The sequence below is a fragment of the Cetorhinus maximus genome, chromosome 12, assembly GCF_964194155.1.
Source record: "Cetorhinus maximus chromosome 12, sCetMax3.hap1.1, whole genome shotgun sequence".
Lineage (NCBI taxonomy): Eukaryota > Metazoa > Chordata > Chondrichthyes > Lamniformes > Cetorhinidae > Cetorhinus > Cetorhinus maximus.
Genome location: NC_135890.1, coordinates 57,727,322 through 57,750,164, shown reverse-complemented (window position 1 = coordinate 57,750,164; position 22,843 = coordinate 57,727,322). Strand labels below are relative to the sequence as shown.

General features: G+C 44.1%; 1 protein-coding gene across 1 annotated transcript in view; it reads left to right on the top strand.

Moving 5' to 3' along the window:
- LOC144687473 (plexin-C1-like) overlaps nucleotides 1-14,677 on the top strand; it is an 83,703-nt gene extending 69,026 nt beyond the window's left edge. Inside the window, exon 18 of the mRNA XM_078553679.1 lies at nucleotides 14,263-14,677. Coding sequence (XP_078409805.1) covers nucleotides 14,263-14,421 — 159 coding nt within the window. The 3' untranslated portion in view covers nucleotides 14,422-14,677. The remainder of the gene's footprint in view (nucleotides 1-14,262) is intronic.
- Nucleotides 14,678-22,843: the final 8,166 nt, after the last annotated feature.

The following is a 22,843-nucleotide window of genomic DNA, read 5'->3' as shown; positions in this document are numbered from 1 at the left end:
TTGCTGACAACACAAAACTAGGTGGGAATGTGAGTGGTGAGGAGGATGTAAAGAGGCTTGAAGGAGACTTAGGCAAGTGAGTGGGCAAATGCATGGCAGATGCAGTATAACATGGCTAAGTGTGAAGTTATCCACTTCGGTAGGGAAAACAGAATGGCAGAGTATTATTTAAATGGTGATAGATTGGGAAATGTTTATGTACAAAGGGACCTGGGTGTCCTTGTAGGCCAGTGTTGCAGAATGGCAGAGTTGTACTATTAGTGATAGAGTTGATCTGCAGACACTTCTTGGGTGGAAACATTGGGGAGGATTTTCGCCTTGTTGAGCGGGCGCAGTGGGCAGGCCTGGGAACGGCTGTGCAACAGTCCGCTGCCTGCGATCAGGCCTCAACCACGATTTCATGCTGGCTGGCCAATTAATGGGCAGGCAGCATGAATTGCGTGCTGAAATGCTCTGGGTGTGGTGGGGGAGTAGGGTGAGCGTGGAAGTCAGCGCATGCGGCGGGTGTGCTCACAGAAAGCTCCTTGAAGGTACAGAGCTGCCTCAGGGAGCTGAAGATATCTCACATGAAAAATAATTTTTTTTTTTAAAAAAGGAAAACATGTCCCCTCGCGTGATTGTCACATGAGCAGGGACATGTTAGAAATGAGATTTTAAAATTTCTATTTTATTTTAAATTAATATCGGAAACCTCATCCCACCCGTGGATGAGGTTTCCTCAAAAATTGAAAAGCCGCTTGGCCTTTTGCCCCACCCACTAACTGTAAGGTTGGACGGGCAGGGAATAATTCCGTTTAATTCATTTGTTAATGGGCTTAACAGCTCCCTTAATTATCAGCGGGCGTGCTGCCAACTCCCGCATGCACCTGCTGACTGAAATATCACGCGAGGGGCAGCCACATTGTTAGGTGTTTATTATAAGCCCCCAGATAGTCAACGGGAAATTGAGGAGTAAATATGTGCACAATTTGTGGAGGTGTGTAAAAACAAAAACAATAGGGTAATTATATTAGGTGATTTCAACTTTCCCAACATTAATTGGGACAGACATAGTGTTAAGGGTTTGGATGGAGTGGATTTCTTGAAATGTGTACAGGAGAACTTTTTAGGTCAACATGTAGAGGGTCCAACAAGGGACGGTGCATTGCTGGACCTAATTCTGGGGAATGAAGCCAGACAGGTGGCTGAGGTGGTGGTGGGCGAGCATTTTAGCGATAGCGACCACAACATGGTACAGTTTAAGTTTGTTATGGACAAAAAAATCGACAAGTTGCAAAAAAACGTTTTGGATTGGGGGAGAGTGGATTTTAGTAAAATAAGGCAGGATCTGGCCAAAGTAAACTGGGAACAGTTACTTGTGGGGAAATCTACAGAGGAGCAGTGGGGGGTGTTCAAAAAGGAAATGGGGAGGGTACAGGCTCAACATGTTCCCTCTAGGGTGATAGGAAGGAGTAACAAGCCCAGAGAACCATGGATGACCAGAGATATTCAGGTTACGATGAGAAGGAAAAGAGAGGCTTTTAGCAGGTACAAGGGAAGCAAATCAGCGGAGGCATTAGTGGAGTATAGAAAGTGCAGGGTGGAGCTTAAGAAAGCAATTAGGAGAGCAAAGAGGGGATATGAGAAAGCTCTGGCTGGTAAAAGTAGGGAAAATCCCAAGATATTCTTTAAGTATATCAATGGGAAGAGGATAACTGGGGAAAGAATAGGGCCCATAAAGGACCAAGGGGGCAATCTATGGGTGGAGTCAGAGGACATCGCTAGAGTGTTGAATGAATACTTCACATCCGTCTTCACCCAAGACAGTAACCACTTTGGTCCTTCCCTGAAATTTTTCGCGTATACCGGCTCTCCCACAGTAAATTTCCTCTCATGACTATGCCAGTCATGTCTAGTTTTCTGGCTTCCCTGACTCCTTTCCGCTTTCCCCTCTAAATTTGGCATTATTAAGCTCAATCTCGTCCTGAGACAGTGTTTCATCAATAACTCTGCAGGTGTGACACCTGTTGTTGTATGAGTAGTCCTGTAATGAAAAAGAAAGCGTGCTAGCTTGGTTGCTAAGGAATCACCAGTTAACTTTTTCATGCCTGTCTTGAACATTTGAACCGCCCTTTCAGCCAGTCTGTTTGAGGAAGGGTGGTACGGTGCAGTTTTCGCATGGGTGATACCGTTGAGGCCGATGAACCGTTGAAACTCAGCGCTCGTAAATGCCGTGCCGTTATCGGAAATGACTACTTCTGGTAGTCCATGAATGGCAAAACTCTGATGTAGTTTCCCAATTATAGCGTCCAACATTGGTGACTTCAGCTCATATACATCCAACCATTTTGAATGGGCATCGACAATGAGCAGAAACATTGTTCCCAGGAAAGTTCCAATGTAGTCAATGTGTAACCACACCCAGGGTCTACTGGGCCACTCCCATGGGTGTAATGGAGCTGTCACTGGCAACTTTTGCAGTTGCTGACATTGCACACAGTGCTTTACTAAACTTTCTATTTCACCATCCATCCCAGGACACCATAGGTAGCTGCGTGCTATGGTCTTCATTCAGGAAATTCCTGGGTGAGCACAGTGTAGCTCAATTAAAGTGGCTCCCTTCCCTTTGGAGGAACTATCACTCGTGCTCCCCACAATAAGATGCCATCCTGGCTGGTTATTTCATGTCTTCAGTTGAAGTACGGTTTCATTTCATCAGATACAGGCTCCTGTGACCAACCACGTAGCACTTGTTCTTGTACCTGAAATAGGACTGGGTCCCGACTTGTCCAGTCTCTGATCTGTCGAGCACATACAGGCGAGGAATCTAACAAATTTAACATTAAAACAAGTTCCTGTAGAACTGGGATGTGCTCATCATTTTCTTGGACATCGGCGTTTGCGATTTGATTGCCAGGCCTATGTACGAAAGTATATTCGTATGCTGCCAGAATTAAGGCCCTATTAGTATTTCTGTATCCTCTTTCTACATGCCTTCTTCTTTCTAGCACAGACTTTAATTTCGGCCTTCTTTTTGACTTCACCATTGGCCAGACTTCACTCAGATGCAAGCTCAACTTGTCTGAACTCAGTGGCTGAGTTTCCCAAAATTTCATTATCTATCTGCTTCTTGGGAAATTCTGAGACTTTTGCTTCCAAAGCCTCTTTGGCTTCATTTCATTCATTGATTCTTCAGCTTTTCCGTCTCTTTTTTGTATTTGTTTGCTGCCTCCTGGAAAATTGAACATTGTTGTGTTTTCTTTGCCAACTGATACTTCAGTTTGTTCAGAGAGGTGCTGAATTCTCTGTTTCTCTTCATACTTTTCCAGAGGTACAAACTTTGGCCTGAAGGATTCTTGTCGTGTGTGAAGGTCTTTCAACAGGTTTTCTTTTTCCCTGCGAAGGTTGCTCACCTCATCTCAAACTCTGTCATCAAGCAGGGTCTCTTCGAGTTTCTTTGCTGTTCTTCCAGGTTTTGATTTAAGACAGTCTGCATTTTTTCAGGTTGTTGAGTCCTTACACACTCCTTTTTCAAAACAGGAATGCTTCCAGCTTCCTTTTAGAATCTCAGTGGCCAATCAAGGTTGATTTCCCTTAGCCAATTTCGCCCTAGAAGGCTTGGTCCTCTGCCTCTCAATACCAACACTGGTGGCTTTGCCGATTGGCCTCCATAATGGACAGTTACTCTGCTTATGCCTTTTACTTGAATGTCTTCACCCATATATGTTTTTAGCTCGGCAGCTGTTTCTTCTAAACTTAATTGATGTTCACCATTATTCAGATATCTGAAGGTATGTTCCCCAATTACTGTAGTGGAAGTTCCCATGTCCACTTCCATTCTAACAGGTTTGCCATTTACTTTCATTGTGACAAATATTGGTTCTGTCTTTCCAACTTTCAGATTAAACAATGAATAAATGTCAGAACTTGTTGTTTCAGGCTCTTCTACATTGTAGATTTCATTGGGCTTCTTCTGTTGTTTACAAGCCTGCTTGAATCTTTCCTTGCACCGCCTCATCATTTGTCCATTTCTGTGACAATAGTAGCATTCGATTTTTTTAAACTGCCAATCGCTAAAAGACTGATTGTTTCCACCTCTATTAAAATTAGTCTTTGGCTTCACTGCTAAGTTATCTTTCTTTATTCTTCGGCTAGCGGGGGCTGTTTCCTGCTTCTCACCAGAATCTCGCTTTTTCGCGCCTCTTTTGGCTGAGGTTTCCCACCCAATGTGGAGAACGGCGCCATTTTGTGCATCCTGTATTGCTTTTGAATCCCTTACAGCACTTTCCATAGCCAGTGCTATCTCTAGCGCCTTCTTGAAATCCAGATTCAACTTGCACAATAATCTTTACTAAATATTGTCCTCTTTCACACCATACATTAAATGTTCTCTGAGCATGTCATTCAGAGACTTACCAAACTCACAATGTTCCTTAGCTGCTTCACATTTGCCACGTAACATGCAATTGTCTCACCCGGGGCTCTATTTCGCAAATTAAACCTGAACCTGTGCACCGTGACTGAGGGCTTGGGTTGAAAGTGACCCTTCACGAGGTCCACCAATTCATCAAAATTCTTCGAATCTGGGGCACTGGGTGCCATCTGAATCAGACTGTAGGTTTTGCTCCCACAAGTACTCAAGAGAATCACTCGCCTCTTCTCTTCCCCTGTAATCTCGTCCGTTTGAGAAAAGAACGTGAGGCGTTCTATGTATTGAGACCAATCATCTGTGGCAGGTTCAAAAGGATCAATTCTCCCAAATTGTGGCATTTTGAGAGGGGATAACTTCTTCAATTCTAACGGAGCTTGCTACTTACAATCACTGGGCAAGGTACAGTGCCAATTTCTTTCTAACTTGATTTCTTCTGTTCAATCCTGTTTTATCCTTGTTGCCAGTTTGCTGCAGGGTGGCTGAGTTGTACTATTAGGGATAGAATTGATTTGCAGACACTTCTTTGGTGAAAACATTAAGTTTATTTACAATATACTCAGCAACAACTACACGTGTGCTTTCAACTCCAACTCTATCTCTACATTGACTCCTGAGGTAGCCCGCGCTACTCTTCTATTGGTTATTACAGATCATGTGATCTTGCCTAACAAGTATTATCCTTAAAGGTACATTGCACACTAAATAAAACCATAATTACTACAACCAGCCAGTGAAAGCAAGCATGCAGGTGCAGCAAGAAGTTAGGAAGACAAATGGTATGTTGGCTTTCATTGCGAGAGGACTTGAGTACAGGAGCAAGGATGTCTGACTGCAGTTGTACAGAGCCTTGGTGAGACCACACAATGGAATATTGTGTGCATTTTTGGACTCCTTACCTAAGAAAGGATATACTTGCCATAGGGGGAGTGCAGTGAAGGCTCACCAGGCTGATTCCTGGAGTGGCAAGGTTGTCACATGAGGAGAAATTGGGCCGACTAAGCCTCTGTTCACTGGAGTTTTGAAGAATGAGAGTGGATCTTATTGAAACGTATAAAATTCTGACAGGGTTGAACAAATTGGATGCAAAGATGATGTTTCATCTAACTGGGGGGGTTCACAGTCTCAGGATAGGGGGACTGAGATGAGGAGAAATTTCTTCACTCAGAGGGTGGTGAACCTGTGGAATTCTCTACCACAGAAGGACGTGGAGGCCAAGTCACTGAATATATTTAAGAAGGAAATAGATAGATTTCTAGACTCTAAAGGCATCAAGGGGTATGGGGAGAGAGCAGGAATATGGCATTGAGATAGAGGATTAGCCATGATCATATTGAATGGCAGAGTAGGCTCAAAGGGCTGAATAACCTACCTCTGCTCCTATTTTCTACATTTCTTTTTGGAGATGGTCATTGCCTGACACTTGTGTGGCGCGAATGTTCCTTGTCATTTGTCAGCCCAAGCCTGGATATTGCTGCATTTGGACATGGACTGCTTCAGTATCTGAGGAGTCCTGAACAGTGCTGAACATTGTGCAATCATCAGCGAACATCCCCACTTCTGATCTTATGATGGAGGGAAGGCATTGATGAAGCAGCTGAAGATGGTTGGGCCTAGGACACTACCCTGAGGAACTCCTGCAGTGATGTCTTGGAACTGAGATGATTGATCTCCAACAACCACAACCATCTTCCTCTGTGACAGATTGACTCTAGCCAGTGATGAATGTTCTCCCTGATTCCCACTAACTTCAATTTTGCTAGGGCTCATTGATGTCACACTCGATCAAATGCTACCTTGATGTCAAGGGTAGTTACTCTCATCCCAACTCTTGAGTTCAGCTATCTTATCCATGTTTAGACCAAGATTGTAATGAGGTCAGATGCTAAGTAGCCCTGGAAGAACCCAAACTGAGCATCATTGTGCAGGTATTGCTGTGTAAGTGCCACTTGATAGCACTGTCGATGATCCCTTCCATCATTTTGCTGATGATCGAGAGTAGACTGAAGGTTGGTAACTGGCCAAGTTGTACTTGTCCTGCTTTTTGTGGACAAGTCATACCTGGGCAATTTTCCACATAGCTGGGTAGATGCCAGTGTTGTGGCTGTACTGCAACAGCTTGGCTAGGGGTGCAGCTAATTCTGGAGCACAAGTCTTCAGTACTATTGCCAGAATATTGTCAGGGCCTATATCCTTTGCAATATCCAGTGCCTTCAGCTGTTTCTTGCTATCACGTGGAGTGAATCAAATTAGCTGAAGACTGGCATCTGTGATACTGGGGACCTCAGGAGGAGGCCAAGCTGGATCATCCACTCGAGGCTTCTAGCTGAAGATGGTTTCAAATGCTTCAGCCTTCTCTCTTGCACTGATGTGCTGGGCTCATTGAGGATGGGGATACTTGTGGAGCCTCCTCCTCCAGCTAGTTGTTTAATTGTCCACCACAATTAATGACTGGGATGTGGCAGGAGATCTGATCCATTGGTTGTGGGATCGCTTACCTCTGTCTACCGCATGCTGCTTCCGCTATTTTTTATGCAATTAGTCCTGTGTTGGAGCCTCACCAGGTTGACATTTAATTTTTAGTAATGCTATTCCTGGCATGTCCTCCTACACTCTTTGTTGAATCAGGGTTGATCCCCCAGCTTGATGGTAATGATAGAGTTGGGGATATGCCGGGCTGTGAGGTTGCAGATTCTGGTTGAATACTATTCTGCTGCTGCTGCTGATGGTTCACAGGGGCCTCATGGAGGCCCAGTTTTGTGTTTCTAGATCTGTTCAACATTTAGCATGGTGGTAGTGCCACACAACAAAATGGAGCATGTGCTCAATGTGAAGACAGGACTTAGTCTCCTAAAGGACTGTGCAGTGGTCATGAACAGATGCATCTGTGACAGGTAGATTAGTGAGGATGAGGCCAAGTAGGTTTTTCCCACTTGTTGGTTCCCTCACCACCTGTCGCAGACCCAGCCTAGAAGTTAAGTCCTTTAGGACTTGGCCACCTCAGTGCTACTGAGCCACTCTTAGTGATGGACATTGAGGTCCCTCATCCAGAGTACATTCTGTGCCCTTCCCAGCCTCAGTGCTTCTTGCAATTGGTGCTCACTGTGGAGAAGTACTGATTCAATCGCCGATGGGGGGTGCAGTCAGTGGTAATCATCAGAATGTTTCCTTGCCCATGTTTAACTTGATGCCATGAGACTTCATGGGGTCCAGCGTCAATGTTGAGTGCTCCCTGGGCAACTCTCTCCTGACTGTATAACCACTGTGCCTCCAGCTCTGGTGGGTCTGTCCTGCTGGTGGGACTGGTCATACTCGGGCATGGTGATGGTGTATGGAACATTGTATGTAGGTGTGATTTGGTGAGCATGACTATGTCAGTCTGTTGTTTGGCTAGTCTGTGGGACAGTTCTCCCAATTTTGGCACAAACTCCTAGATGTTAGTAAGGAGGACTTTGCAGGATCAGCAGGGCTGTGATTGCCGTTGTCGTTTCCAGTGCCTAGGTCGATGCTGGGTGGTCCATCCAAGGGTGGATATTACGGGGTCATTTGTTCAATCACTGGTGAGGCCCCAGCTGGAGGATTGGGCAGGATATTCCCCTCAGTGCACTAAGTGCGGTGGTGGGTGTGAAAATCAACGTTTTACTCACTGGCTGCAATGGCGGGTTTTTGTGCCGTATTGTCCGCTCTCCACCTCATTAAATGTGCATGCATGGGAAACACCCGGATCTCTGGAGGGTGGCCTCTGAGTCACCCACTCCACCGTGAGCTCACTGCTTCCGCACTCAAGGTACCACATTTAAAGTGCAACCACGCACAGTGTTCTCAATGTCTGCAGCCCAGGACTGCTCCACTGAAGACATGGCCATGAAAGCCAAGAAGACAGCAGCCCCCAAATTCAGTGACCCCCTCACTGGAACGCCTTGTGAATGCAGTGGAGGCCCGCCGCTATGTCCTCTACCCCCGCTTTGGCCGCAGGAGGTCCAGCAAGCTCACCAATTCGGCTTGGGAGGCAGTGGCAACAGTGGTCAGTGCCCACACTGCTCTCTGAACTCACACACTCACAAGCCCATCACCCATTGACTGGCAACTCACTCACTACCAGCTCAAGGGACATCACTACTCACTCTCACACACACACTCAGATATCTATTTGGGCTCATCTCCTCTGGAGATCGCGTCCTCATCCTGTCCACAGCTCCCCTCACCACCCACACATGCCAGGCATCCTTGCTGTGCATCTTGCCCACACTCTTTCTATCTGTCTTTATGGAGGACAAGATCGCGCGCAGTCGCAGGGAGAGGTCCCAGACCGGGGTGAGGTGGAGTGCCGGAATTCAAGGTCCTCTCTGTTCGAAAACCAAGCCTTTGAACTGGCTGGAGGGGATATGGACCGTGCCTGCGATGACAATGAGGTCGGCAGCAAATACCCGCGTGAGGATCCTCCATCAGCTCATCCCTCAGACAACCATATCGTGAGTGCATTGTCCTGTTTTAGAGCCACCTGCCATGAACTAATTATCTCTACTTTCGTTCATAGGAACCTCAGCCAAGTGCCCAACGGCCTCAGCCAGCCAAGCCCTTAGCTCGAGCCCCAACGACACGTCAGATGAGGACCGAGGACACCACAGCAGAAAACCCATCACAGCGCTCACCCTTGCCCTCCTCAAGCGCAGACACACACACCTCACTGGAACCTAGTTCTAGAGCAGACTCAGGGTCACAATCTGGTCGGCAGCAGGCGGAGGCCGGGACACCCGAGATCGCCGGCACTCAGAGGACTGCCCGGATTCTGCTGGAGGCCTGGATTCTGCTGAGTCCGAGTCAGATGATGAGCCTTTGCACTGTCCTATATCAGTTGCTGGAGCTGCGGCAACAATCAGGGGAACATCAGGAAAAGACGTCTGGTGCATTCCTCAGAATACAACGGACGATGGAAGAGTCCTGAGGTGAGTGCACCGGCATGCCAATGCACCGAGGTCAATATTGGCAGGATGGTGGCTGCCATGGAGACCTTGGTCCAGGACATCAATCCTGCACTGGTGCAAGAGTGGCACTCATCGCTGTAGCCATAGCTGGCATCCATCAGTGACCATGCGAGATTGGGGCAGGGCACCTCGATCTCACTCCATGTGCTGCCTGTCATCTGGCAGGGTTTTCATGCTCTGAGCCCATACTCAGTGCTTGTGTGCACTGCTCTCTGCCAACCACATTTACGACTTTCCAAGTGTACATTTGCTAAGCTGACCAATAAGTGGGAGGACCTTGCCACCCCAAGGTGCCAAAGCTCTGCCCCTCTCAGCCATATTATTGCCCTGCACTCGCACCTACAACCTTGAGTGTTTTTCAGCCTGTAATTGGCTGAATTGTGGCCACAAGGTTCTCGTTACAATGTTGGGATGCAGGGCTGTATGTCCCATCACCTAAACACTCACTGAGTTGTGTGATGCTAATTTCAAATGATACTTTTTGTTGGTCAACAGGTCCTTTGGATATGATCTGGAAATGCACATTGTAGCTTTAGATAATGTTGAGGGGAACAATGGGATAGGAGCGAGGATGTGCTGAAACTGAAGTCTGCTCTTTGATAGTAATGACTCGTCACCTTGAGAGCCTCACGGTGCCTGAGCATTTTTGAGTTCACAGGGGCCAGGGCTGGCCATGAGGGCACAATGTGTATCTTAAACAGAAGACATTTTAATGTTTGACACACAAGTGATTGGATGTCATTATCTTCTGGTGACCCACATGCATAGTAAGATGAGGATAAAAACGGGCCAGTATCCCTAACTGAGAGTGCCCGATGTGAATGTGATAGAGAAGAAGGTGACACAGAGGATTGAGTCATCTCAGAATAGATACACACCTGTTGAATGTCTTTGACCCAAGTGTCAGTTATCAGTTTCACCGTCATGGTTACACAGAATGTTTTGCCCCGTTGCTACAGATGGATCTCCTTGAGGAGCTTTGTCAGATTGAAGGCAGACAGCTACGAGCCCACTGAGGATAGTGGAACAGCTCCTGGCTCTTGTAGGCTGCCATTGCGAATGGGATGCTGGACAGACACTTGAAGAGGCAGCACCTACTGACGTCTGATGCTGGGACTCCCTCCTCCAGTTAGCACCTCATCTCAGCAAAGACACATGCTGCCAAGGGTTCATCATCCTTCAGAGGATCAGGACAATGTGAGCCTAATGTGTAACTATTTACTCTCGTGTTGAAGTGCATGAGCGAAATGAGAGGAGTGGCAATGCTGGTGTTCATGTTGGCCTATGATGGAGGGCACTTGTCTAAGAGGGTACTCACTGTGACCCATCATCCTCCATGTGGAATCTGGTGGCAATGAGGGCCTCACGCACATACCTGCCTCGTTTGGCCCATGCTATGGCCTCTTCCTCTGCAGACTCGGCTTCCTCGAACTCAACGCCCTCATTCCCTTCAATATCCTCCTCATCAGAGGAGATGTGCAGCTCCTCCATGTCGGCATCTGGCAAGTCCATCCCCTCTTTGCAGTGCCAGGTTGTGCAGTGCGCAGCAAACCACAGTGATTGGTAAGACCCCCTGGGGATTGGACTGGAGGCCCTGCCAGATCTGTCCAGGCATTAGAATCACATCTTTAAGATGCCAATGGTCTGCTCCACACAATGTTTGGATAGCAGCCTGAGCCTTGTTGTACCTTTTCGCTGTAGGATGCTATGCCCACCACACGGGTGTCATCTGCCACATTGCTTGCGGGTACCCCTCGTCACCGAGAAGCCAACCCTGGATCCTGTGTGGTCCCTCGAAGATGTCTGGGATCTGTGATCTATTCAAGATGTATGAGTCGTGGACACTTCCTGTGAATCTGGTGCAAACCTGCACAATAAGTTTCTTCTGGTCACAGACCAGCTGTACATAGAGCCTTCTCTGTTTATGTATTGCAGTGCCTGTTGCCAAGGAGCTTTTATAGCCACATGAGTGCATCTAGTGGCACCCTGCCCTTGTGAGAATCCGGAAATTGCTGCAAAGCCCACTGCTCTGGTGGCCTGGTTTGCTTGGTCTCTGTTGAAATTGACATGATTGTGGGCCTTGGCAAAAAGGACGTCTGTGACCTCATGAATGAATTTGTGAGTGGACACTGGAGAGATCCCGCAGAGGTCACTAGTGGAGCCCTGGAAGGAGCCACTGGTGTAGAAGTTTAGTGCAGCGGTTACTTTCTCAACCAGTGGCACTGGATGCCCTGCCAGGCCCTGTGGCACCAATTCCTGGGGAATGTGGCAAATGTGACCAGATTCCTGGACATGTGGAGGCGTTGGCAACACTCGCTCATCTGCAGATAAAACATGTGAGTTCTGTACACCCTCGGTCTTGCAAGGCACCTACACACAGCATTTCTGTGAGTCTCATCCTCTGCATCCAGAGGGGGCCCTGCTGCCCCTTGACCTTGAGGGTTTAGCTCCTCCCTTCAGCAAGCCAGTTATGCGGTTATACAGGCAGCAATAAATCAAGCCTCCATCTTCCTGATGGTCTCCTCTCTGCAGTATCAATCAGAAACAGACATGAGTCAGCATCAGACTGTTGAAGCTTTTCATCTTGCACTCATCAGGACAGATGCAAGAATGCCAAATTTCAAAAGAAACAACAATTTATACTGCATGAGAAAAACGTGCTGATTGGTCAGGGTGTTGCCATGGAGAATGCATGAAGAACTATTGATCCCATGCTTTTGTTTTGGGGTCTCAACTATTTACAATCCATATCAATGACTTGACTAAAGGTCTGGTAGCTAAATCTGCCGATGACACCAAGATAGGTAGGAAAGTAAGTTGTCAAGAGGAGATAGAGAGCCTGCAAAGGGATGTAGGCAGGTAAATAAGTGTGCAAACTTTGGCAGATAGAGTATAATGTGGGAAAATATGTCCTTGTCCACTTTGGCAGGAAGAATAGAAAAGCAACTTACTATTTAAATGGAGAGAGATTACAGAACTCTGAGGTACAAAGGGATCTGGGTGTCCTGGTACATGAATCACAAAGTTAGTATGCAGGTACAGCAAGTGATTAGGAAGGCAAATGGAACGTTGGCATTTATTGCAAGAGGAATGGAATATAAAAGTAGGGAAGACTTACTGCAGCTGTATAGGGCCTTGGTGGGACCATATCTAGCGTACTGTGTACAGTTTTGGTCTCTTTATTTGAAAAAGGATATAATTGCATTCGAAGCAGCTCAAAGAAGGTTCATTTTCATTCCTCATTCCTGGGATGAAGGGGTCATCTTGTGAAGAAACGTTGAACAGGTTGGGTCTAAACCCATTGGAGTTTAGAAGAATGAAGTGATCTTATTGAAACATATAAGATCCTGAGGGGCCCTGATAGGGTGGATGCCAAGAGAATGTTTCCTCTTTTTGGGGATATGAGAACCAGGGGACACAGTTTAAGAATAAGAGGCCTACCATTTAAGATGGAGCTGAAGAGAATTTTTTAAATTAGGGTCGTTAGTATGTGGAATTCTCTTTCCCAGAAAGCAGTGGAGGCTGGGTCATTGAATTTATTCAAGGCTTGGTTTAAACAGATTTTTGATAGACAAGGGAGTCAAGGGTTATGGGAGGTTAAACAAGAAAGTGGAGTTGAGACCACAGGCAGATCAGCCATGTTCTTATCAAATGGTGGAGCAGGCTCAAAGGGTCAAATGCCCTATCCCTGGTCCTAAGTCCTATGTTTAATTCAAAAATGGTGCAGTGGCTGGAAATGTTCCTTTTGCCTGCAGAGGACAGGTCCCTGCATTCGAATATATGTAGCTTCTGGCAAGGATAAGTGAGCCACATTGTAAGCCCAACTGATAATCTTAAATTGGTTGTTAGTGTACTTGTTTTCTCACTCAGGATTGCTCTGCAAGTACTGTCCAATTGGGGAATCACATCTAATGTTAGACATTATGTTATAACTCAGAATGTTGTGACCTAGAGACGGGTGTGCTACAAACTGAGCCATGGCTCATACCTGTGGGAAAAGAACCCGAGCCAATCGTTCATCATAACTTAAGATTCTCCAGTCCAGGCAATATCCTCACAAATCTCCTCTATATTGTCTCAAATGTAATCACATCTTTCCTATATGGTAGTATGGTGACCAGAACTGCCTGCAGTACTCCAGCTGTGGCCTAACTGGTGTTTTATACGGTTTTTTAAATTGATTCTTTCATGGGATGTGGGCATCGTGGGCAAGGCCAGCATTTATTTCTCATCTCTAATTGTCCTTGAACTGAATGGCTTGCTAGGTCATTTCAGAGGGCATTTAACAGTTATCCATATTGCTGTGGATCTGGAATCGCATATAAGCCATACCAGGTAAGGATGGCAGATTTCCTTCCCTAAGGGGATTAATGAACTAGATGGGTTTTTACAGCAATTGATGATAGTTTCATGGTCACCATTATTGAAACAAGCTTTCAACTCCAGATTAATTGATTTTATTGAATGGAATTTAACTTAAATCCCACCAGCTCCCGTGGTGGGATCTGAATCATGTCGCCAGAACTATAGCCTGAGCCTCTATATAACTAGCCCAATGACATCACCACTAAGTCATCATCTCCCAACCTCTGTCCAAGCCTCATGAATGAATCCTGCATTATTCCGAGCCTCTGCAATTAATCTGGCAGTATTCCAAACCCTGGGAATGAATCCTCCATTATTCTGAGCCTTGAAATGCATGTTTATTCATAGAATATTTAAGAGTAACATTGAAGAGTAACTGTACTGGTAACATCTTAAATATTTACTGTCAGTGATGGGCCTTGACCTCACACTTGTTACAAAATTCAACCTCATTTGCTGTAATACAAGCATCCAAAATGTGTTAAAATTGTGTTTCCTACTTAGGTGAAAATTGGAAAATATGAAAAAGTTCTAATAAACCAACGTCCAGGCAAATCCATTTTCATTTTATTAATCATGATACCTATTATGCTGCTGGTTATCATCATCAGTAAGTATTTATTGAATATTTTGTTAAATTTTCAAAGCATTTCTACAGAATAACTGATCACCCTTAGTGCTGCTCCTGTAAAATAATGCTTGTCTTCTATATTACTGTCATTGCTTCATTTGGTGTGTCGCTTCCATTAACTAAAACTGGGATGGATGGAGAGGAAAGGGGAAATGGAGGGAGGATTAGGTGGATGAAGAGAAGGAGACAGGTGATGGAGGAGGGTTAGATGACCAGAGGGAGAGATGGGATAGAAGGAGGGTTGGATGGATAGAAGGATTTATGGGATGGAGGGAAGATGGATGAATGAAAAGAGAAATGGATTGATGTAGAGTAGGATAAATGGATGAAGAGGGGTAGATGGAGAGAGGTATGAATGGATAGATGGAAAGAAGGATGGATGGAATGGAGAGTGGGATGAGTGGATGGAGAAGGATGAGAGGAATGGATGGACAGAAAAATGTGATTATTATAATGTAGGGAAAATAAGAACTGGGCATCAATACACAGTGAAAATAATTAAAGCTTGAGGAAATAATTGTTTATGGGATGCCAGATGTTGCAATTGTTTCAGATTTTATTCTGTTCCCCAAGTGATGCTGGATAAATTAAACCACCATCCTATGACTCAGTAGTTATTGATTCATCGGTCTGAATGACCCCAGTATTTGAAGTATTTAAAGAAATGTTTATAAGGTCACTTTACCATTGTGATTTTAGATTGAAATCATCCTTTCAGCTGTCTTTGCCACTTCTCTCCCCTCCCCTAGCCCTTCGGGACAAACTTCCCCAAAATTTCTCCCCTGCCCCAGAACCCATGTCTTTCCGTAGACTCGATCCCATTTCCTGCATTGCTCTCTCTGACCTTATCTTTCCCATGAGACCTATTTTTTGCTCTTTCACTCCTATTCCAAACAAACTGTTTATCACTCAACATCCTTTACACGTTAGCTGTTAGCAGTTCCCTTTCCTCAGGTACTTTCCTCCTCTCCTCCAAATTCCCTTCATTAAACTCTCCTCAACAAACCTACTCTTGATCTTGCTGCACCTGCAAACTACCACCTCATTTCCAACCTCCCTTTCCTCACCAAATGTGTCAGCCATGGCTCAGTTTGTAGCATTCTCGCTTGCAAGTCCACAAGTATCACCACATGGTTTCGGTACAAAAATCAAGGCTGATGTTCCAGTGCAGTACTGAAGGAGTATTGAACTTTCAGAGGTGCCATCTTTCCGATGAGAAGTTAAACTGATGCTCCACCTGTCTCAAAAACAAAAATAGCTGGAAAAACTCAGCAGGTCTGACAGCATCTGTGGGAGGAATACAGTTAACGCTTTGAGTCCGTATGACTCTTCATCAGATCCCATGGCACATTTATAAGAAGAACAGTGAGTTCTCCCTGAGTCCAGACCAATATTGATCCCACATTCAACATCACACATACAGGTTATCTGGTTATTATCACATTGGCTTTGTGGGAGTTTGCTGTGTGCAAATTGGCTGCCATGTTTCCTACATTATAACAGTGATTACACGTCAAAAAGCACTTCATTGTCTGTAAAGCACATTAAGATGTCCGATGATTGTGAGAAGCACAATAGAAATGTAAGTCTTTCTTTTTTTCATAGTGTTGTTACTTTCAAAATCCATGCCCATCTTTCCCACAATTCCATGTTTGAATCCCTCCAATCAGGTTTTCATGTTTGACTCCAAGTTGAATTTCTGCCCAATCACTAAGACAGTTTACTTCCATCTCTGTAACATCACTCAACTACGACCCTCACTCAGCCCATCAGCTGCTGAGACCATGCCTTTGTTACGTTTAGACTTGATTATTCTACTCCTCTCATGGCCGGCCTCCCATCTTGCACTTGACATAAACTTGTGTTCATCCAAAACTTTGCTGCCTGTGTCTTAACTTGCTCCAAATCTTATTCACCCATCACCACTGTGCTCACTGACTTTAACTGGCTTCACGTCTCACACACCTCAATTTTAAAATTCTCAACCTTGTTTTCAGTTCCTCTTTGGCCTTGCCCCTCTCTATCTCTGTAACCTCCTGCAGCCCTCCGAGAAATCTTCGCACCTCTAATTCCGACCTCTGGTACTGCCGATTTTAATTGCTGCACAGTTGGCTACTGTGCTTTCAGCTACTGAAGGCCAAGCTCTAGAATTCCCTCCTTAAACCCCTCTGCCTCTCTATGTCTCCCCCCTCTTTTAGATGCTCCTAAAGACCCATCTCTTTAATGAAGCTTTTGATCAGCTGTCATGATTCCTCTTCTCTGGCTCAGTGTCAAAAAATGTTGGAAGTGTTTTTATTGATATTGTTCTTGTTAAGCACCTTGGAACTTTTTACAACAGCAAATACACTACATTCCAGCCTTGGTCCAAACATGGACAAAAGAGCTGAACTCGAGGTGAGGTGAGAATGACTGCCAATGACATTAAGGCAGCATTTGACTGAGTGTAGCATCAAGGAGGGAGATGGTGGCATAGTGGTAGTAAGGTCACTGGACTAGTAATCCAGAGGCCTTGGCCAATGCTCTGGGGACATGGGTTCAAATCCCACCCACGGCAGCTGGTGGATTTTAAATTCAATTGATAAATGTGGAATATAAGACAGTCTCAGTAATTGTGACCAAGGCAACTATCATCAGTTATTGTAAAAACCCAACTGGTTAATTAATGTCCTTTAGGGAAGGAAATCTGCCATCCTTACCTGATCTGGCCTACATGATCTGGACTCCAGATCCACAGCAATGTGAATGACACATAATTGCCCTCTGAAATGGCCTAGAAAAGCCACTCAGTTCAAGGGCAACAAAAATTGCCAGGGACACCCACATCCCATGAAAGAATTTAAAAAATGTAATTTGCTGGTCGTATATCTTTAGTACGCACCATTTATTGTGATTAACTGGATTTTCGGTCTATGCAGTCCAACTTCTTGCCACATTTTTTCAATCAATATCGTTAGTAAACTGATTTTTTGGAATCACTCCTGCAGTAATTAATCTCATCTGATGAGGAATCTCCTGTTTTTGTTTGATTTACAACTGATTGAATTTTTCATGTCTTTAGTTTATTTTTGGGCAACTGGTCGCAAGGCCAAGCAGTTCTCGCAGAGTCTAAACTGCCAAATGGAATTTTTGGAAAGCCAGTTCTGAAACCAAATTCGAGAAGGTAACTAGGAGCAAAAGTTGAACCTCGATGGTTTCGGTATTAGAATTAGCTTGAGACAATCTGTGGTATAAATGGCATTACAGGACCATACTGAATCTCTGACTATCGCCAATCCACCTTCAATCATTTCATCCTTGCACTCCCATCAGATCTATGGCAATCCTGGGATTTAATGGGAAAATTTTGCCCCCACATTCCAAGGATGGAAAAATTCCAAACCCCTCTCAGTGTTTGTTTCTGTTCCTGTATTTATTTCATACGGTTAATGCAATCAGAGCAACCTTCATGGGATTCTAAAGTGGCACTAAAGTCTTTTAAAAGTCATACAACTCCAGCATCCTGCATTAGTAAACATGATTTGCCCAAATAAGTAAATTGCCTAAATAAAGTATAAATAAGAAATGCATAATTGGTACTTAATATGGCGAGCCTTCCCTAAAGGAGGATGAGCACTTGGCATGCATAACATTCAAGGCTATGGGCCAAGTGCTGGTAAATGGGATTAGGTAGGTAGGTCAGGTGTTTCTCACGTGTCAGTGCAGACTCGATGGGCCGAAGGGCCTCTTCTGCACTGTGAATCTGTGATTCTGTGAATGTGGATCTCACTGGCTTTCCAGCCAGCAGGTAAGATCTCCATCGCCTGGATTATATTCCACCAGATACGTGGGCCTCAAAAAGGCATCAGGCCCCTTACTTGTAAATATAAAGGTACTTCCACCCGCTTGACAATTAGGTAAAGGAAGTCCATTTCTTTACTTTTCCCAATATGGCTTTCAGCCACCTTCATCTAGAAATATGCATGCACTTTGTGCCCACTATTTTGGAAACATTGTAGATTAATTAGTTCCTGTAAAACAGCTCTATTTATTAGCCTGTGTGTTCTCGTGGCTTATGTTCCACTCTGGGTCTGTTACAATCTAGTTAGGGACCAGTAACTTTTTGTTTAAAGTAGGCAAAGCTTGAAATCCCAGTGACCCACCAGGAAAATAAAGCCACAAGATTCTATGGTTTTAAGCAAACAAAATGAACTTTACTATGCAAAATCAGAAAAGTGAACCAATTTACAATATCTATCTTATACTCTATCATTCAGAATTAACATGAGGTAAATATGAATTCACAGAATGTTAGGGGGAAATTAAAAATGCTAAAAGAGAATACAGTAAGAATTTACTGAAAAACCCCTAAAATCTCCAGGCAGACATGGCTGCTAAACATATTAAGAGTTGAAGATTACCAGATGAACATTGCATAGCCTTGAGAGCCTGACTGGGGACACAAGAAGGACATAAATCAGATCTCACATAGGGAAGGGGCAGATGGTTTTAGTTTAGATATGGGAGGACATACAATGGACAAAGAGGGGCTTTGATGAAACACAAACAGTTTTGAGCTGTGAGAATCAAGGTCTTTGCATCCGTGTTTTAATTTTGATTGGATAATATAATTATGTATACCACCTTTAGAATAATTGGTTAGCAAAATCACATGTTTATGTACTCAATAGGATAGAGTTAGCGTGAGACCGGTGTGTCGGTTACCGATTGGATGTATTCAAATGTACTCAAATGTATTATGATAAGAAAAAGTACAAAAGTAATGAAATGTAATCAATCTGGGAGTTGGGTCTTCATTCTCATGAATGATTGCGGCTCCCTTGCATATGCTTGAATAAAACCAGTTAAAGGAATCCTGAGTCTCTGTAGTCGCTGTGTGAGCGGGGATTGTAACTTCTCCTCTTCAACTGGCCTATGTGGCAGTTGCTGGATTGGAGGGAGTACCTTCTTCAGTGGCGTAGTCAGCAGGATTCTCCCGGACCTCTGTGAAGGTGGAACAATGATCTGGTGAGTATTTTAATTTTGAAAGATACTCTCCGGTTGTTTGCGTCAGACTAGAACGGAGGTCTAATAGGGCGAACCCGAACGTTTCGGCCAGGGAGACTAAGGTGGACAGGTGGGGGAACTGTGGGTCCCTGTTTTATTGTGGGGCGGTTGGGTCCTGTTTTATTGTGGGGCGTTTGAGTCCTGTTTTATTGTGGGGCGGTTGAGTCCTGTTTTATTGTGGGGCGGTTGGGTCCTGTTTTATTGTGGGGCGGTTGAGTCCTGTTTTATTGTGGGGCGCTGGAGTCCTGTTTTATTGAACATAAGAACTAAGAGCAGGAGTAGGCAATTCAGCCCCTCGAGCCTGCCCCGCCATTCATTATGATCGTGGCTGATCTCATTTTGCCTCAACTCCAATTTCCCGCCCTCTCCCCACAACCTTTCAACACATTACTAATTAAAAATCTGTCTATCTCCTCCTCAAATTCATTCAGCGTCCCGGCATCCACTGCACTCTGAGCTAGTGAATTCCACAGATTCACAACCCTTTGAGAAAAGTAATTCCTCCTCATCTCCGATTTAAATCTACCACCCCTTAGCCTAAAACTTTGGCCTCTCGTTCTAGAATGCCCCACAAGGGGAAGCATCCACTCCACGTCTACTTTGTCTATCCCCTTTAGCATCTTTTCTACCTCAATTAGATCTCCTCTCATCCTTCTAAACTCTAGCGAGTATAGGCCTAAACTGCTCAATCTCTCCTCATAGCCCCGCATCTCTGGAATCAATCTAGTGAACCTCCTCTGAACCGCCTCCAGTGCAACTACATCCTTCCTCAAGTAAGGGGACCAAAACTGTGCACAGTACTCCAGATGCAGTCTCACCAATGCCTTGTACAGTTGCAACAACACTTGCCTATTTTTATACTCTATTCCTTTAGCAATAAATGCCAAAATTCCATTTGCCTTCCTTATTACCTGCTGTACCTGCATACTAGCTTTGTGGGGCGGTGGAGTCCTGTTTTATTGTGGGGTGGTTGAGTCCCAGGAGACTCAGATCTCGGGGGAACTGTGGGTCCCTGTTTGTGTGTGTGTGTGACCATTTAGTGTGTGTGTGGATATGGCCAAGAAGACCGAACTCGAATTCGTTACGGAATGGGGAGGTGAAGGAACCATGTCCTTTCACCTCGCCAGGAAGCATAGAAAGCTGATCAGCAAAATGAAACAACAAGGGTGGCAGCCGAGTGACCCACCATTACACTCCAAGGATGGGTGGAGATCTCAGACTAAAGATAAAACTGACAAAGCTACAGTACTCATTTTGAGTCTGTATCTGGAACAAACTAAACTAATACAGAAACATCTCGGGGAAGTTGCGCCGGTCGCAGTGGCAGGAGACCTGAAATGTACAAACTGAATTTTTGTAACTTAAAAGAAATGAATTGATCTAAGTTTTAAGAGCTGTTTGTGCTGAAGAGAGAAAGGGGTTACCCCTACGGGGGTTAGTGAGCAGTGACAGGCAGCAGCAGAGAAAATGTGAGCTTCAGTCAGTTTGATTGTCCCTATAGGTGGAGCCTCCAAGATCACTTTATTCCCCCCACTGCTACTTGAAGCTTTGTTTAGAGTTAAGTTCAATATTATAGGAATATAAATACATACCTTTTATATATGTCTTTGTTTGTGTGCAAGGAAACATTTGTATGTGAGCTTTAATGTGTTTTCGTCCCTAAATTGTCATTTGTGTGTGTAGTTCAGCACTTTAGAGTCAAAAGCCCCATATTAGATTAAAGGAAAAGTATACTCAAACATTCCAAAGTTTTGAGTGTAAGGTTTGAGTTGAGATTTCTGGTAAAAATCGCAATTTGAAGGTATTGTAAAGATAAAACAGGGCTTGCCTTTGTTTGAGATGAACCAACCCTTGTACCACCCCTTTGCAGACTAGTAGGGAATAACCCTCATCACCAGCTTCCAAGCTGATTGGGATTGATACATATGAGTTGGTATTCTAAAATTCTGAGGGAAAAAAAATTACCTGAAATTCAGAAGGATTCTAGGAAAACCAAAAGACATAAACACACGGTCTAGGTGGTTCCAATGGATAAAAAGGGGTTTCTTTTGAAGAGATGAATTAAATATTAAAGGAAATATGCGTTCCAAAAGCACTATAATTTGAATTTGGGACAATCTTGAGATGTAAAGTGCAGTGTAATTTAACAGGTTACTTTGAATAACGAGGATGCTATCCAAAGATAAAGAATGTGTCGATAAACATATGGGACTTCTAATCTGGATACAAATCATTACACATGAAAAAGAGGTTGTTTTAATTTTGATAATGCAAATTACAGTTCTTACAAAGTTTAAAAATTTGTGGTTTGGTTCTTGATAAAGTTCTCAAAAGGGAATTTTCATTTTAAAAGGTTTTTGACAACAATTGGCACTAATTAAAATGCTGCAAGTTTTTGTATTTGTAAATCTGTTCCCAAAATGTGAAGTTAAGCTCAAGAGCTTGACAAAGTTTGGCAGAAATCCAATTTTTGGCAGAGTTAATGAATCTGGGATAATGCTAAAAAAAAGTCAGACATAATTTAGTGGGTTACTTTCGAGACAATAAGATGTTGTTTGAGAAGATAAGGAAGCAAAACATGTCAATGCTTGATTTCTGTTTTAAAACTGTTCTGAGAATACTTTATTGGGCTGTAAAGTCTCTCCAGACAACCTGAACAAGATAAGATGGTAGCTATTGCATGTGTAAAATGGTATGAGGAAAGGATTAAGGGTTGAAGAAAGAGATAGGGAAAGAGGACACCATAATGTACAAACTGTTTTAAGGGGACTGAATTTGATAATCTGGCCATCAACTGAGACATTGGAACCTCACAGGGGAAGATAAGTAACGATCTAGAGACAAAGATCCCTGTTGACATGGAATAGTTAATGTGGCCTAAAGAGTAAGGAAACATTTTAAACGATCAAGACAATAGAGAAACTGACCTCAAGAGAATCTTAGGATGATCGTGGTCAGAAAAAAAAACCTTAGAGGTAAAACTATTTGGAATCTGTAGTTGAGGTAATTGAAGGGTGAGGAGAAATAATACTTAACAACAATTTACCACAAGATGGATTCAGATCAGGGAACTCATTTCACAGGGAGAGTCATTAAAGAAATATGTAATCTTATGGAGATTAAACAGAAATTCCATATTCCTTACCACCCCCAGAGTTCAGGGATGGTGGAAAGGATGAACCGAATTTTAAAAACATCTATAGCCAAAGCAATTTAGGAGACAGGGAACAGCTGGGCCATCGTATAGCCCATCATTCTGATGCACCTTAGGGCTACACCAAATAGGACTATCAGATTCACCGCATTGAATTGATAACAGGAAGGGCCATGCAATTACCTGAGGGCATTATAGTAGGAGGAAGAGATGTAGGGTCACTGAAAGGAAAAATACGAGACTATGTAAGGGAATTA